This window comes from Mesitornis unicolor, unplaced genomic scaffold, assembly GCF_000695765.1.
Source record: "Mesitornis unicolor isolate BGI_N332 unplaced genomic scaffold, ASM69576v1 scaffold21951, whole genome shotgun sequence".
Classification (NCBI taxonomy): domain Eukaryota; kingdom Metazoa; phylum Chordata; class Aves; order Mesitornithiformes; family Mesitornithidae; genus Mesitornis; species Mesitornis unicolor.
This window is the reverse complement of record NW_010161996.1, coordinates 3166-4102: the sequence shown is the minus strand read 5'-3', so window position 1 is coordinate 4102 and position 937 is coordinate 3166. Positions and strand designations below refer to the sequence as shown.

Sequence of the window (937 nt, the reverse complement as noted above, 5' to 3'; positions counted from 1 at the left end):
GCCCACGGAAATATTTTAAGGGACCTGCCACAGAAAATCAAACAGCTGGAATCTTCAAGGCAACAGTCAAAACACTGATATAATATTTTAAAAAGCAATTTTAATAGTATTTAAATTAATAATGTTACCTACTCTCTGTAATCCCAGTGAAAGGTACCAATTCCCTGGAATTCTGTTGCTTTCTGCTTTCATAACTCTGATTCATGTCACTGAGAGCATTTATAATAGTCCCTTCGTTTTTGGGCTGGTGCTTTTGTGCTGTGGCATTGAGACTTTTCACATCTTCACGTTCTTCTTTTTCACGGCCTTGACAATAATTGCATATGTGGGAGAGAAGGACTGCTCTTAATGAAGCAATACATACTGTAAATCTACCAGAGAAACAAGCGAGGGGGGAGGGAGCAGAAGGAAGCACGAATTTTTCCTTACCTTTTCCTAAATGAACAGCCTGCCAAACCAGAGTAATCGTGAAAAGAAATCTACAATAAATAAAGAACTGAAATAAATTTGTGCTGATAAGACACAAACACCAAAATCGTGGGTGGGTGGAGCTTTTTCAGAGCTTTATCAACCACTGATAATATAAACGATAAATATTTTATGTCAGCAGTAATTAAAATTAATAGAACAAAAAATCTTATTAAGCTTGAAAACTGGAGTGGGGAGGGGGAGGGCAGAGGGCAGGGGCATACAGATTAGGCGTGCTTCCAGAAAGCTATGTATTCCATGCATTTGCTGGTTGACAACCAGTATATTTCTTTACCACAGCTAGGTTGCCAGCAGTTGCAAAAGCAGCAAAGGCAAGAAAAAAACATTAGCCTTCACTTCACCGGCAGCTCCAGGTACATTCATTTCTTTCAGCTTCCTGGCCTAATTATCAATTAAAAAAAAAAAAGCACCGCTGAAAGGAAAACCATCCTTGTCTACAGAAGGTCTC

General features: G+C 39.0%; 1 protein-coding gene across 1 annotated transcript in view; it reads right to left on the bottom strand.

The window, feature by feature from the left end:
- The window catches only part of LOC104547696 (cryptic protein-like), a gene marked incomplete at its 5' end in the record, with an annotated part of 3687 nt that extends 3208 nt beyond the window's left edge, over positions 1-479 (bottom strand). The window contains 2 exons of the mRNA XM_010193503.1: positions 133-306; positions 430-479. Coding sequence (XP_010191805.1) covers positions 133-306; positions 430-479 — 224 coding nt within the window. The remainder of the gene's footprint in view (positions 1-132; positions 307-429) is intronic.
- Positions 480-937: the final 458 nt, after the last annotated feature.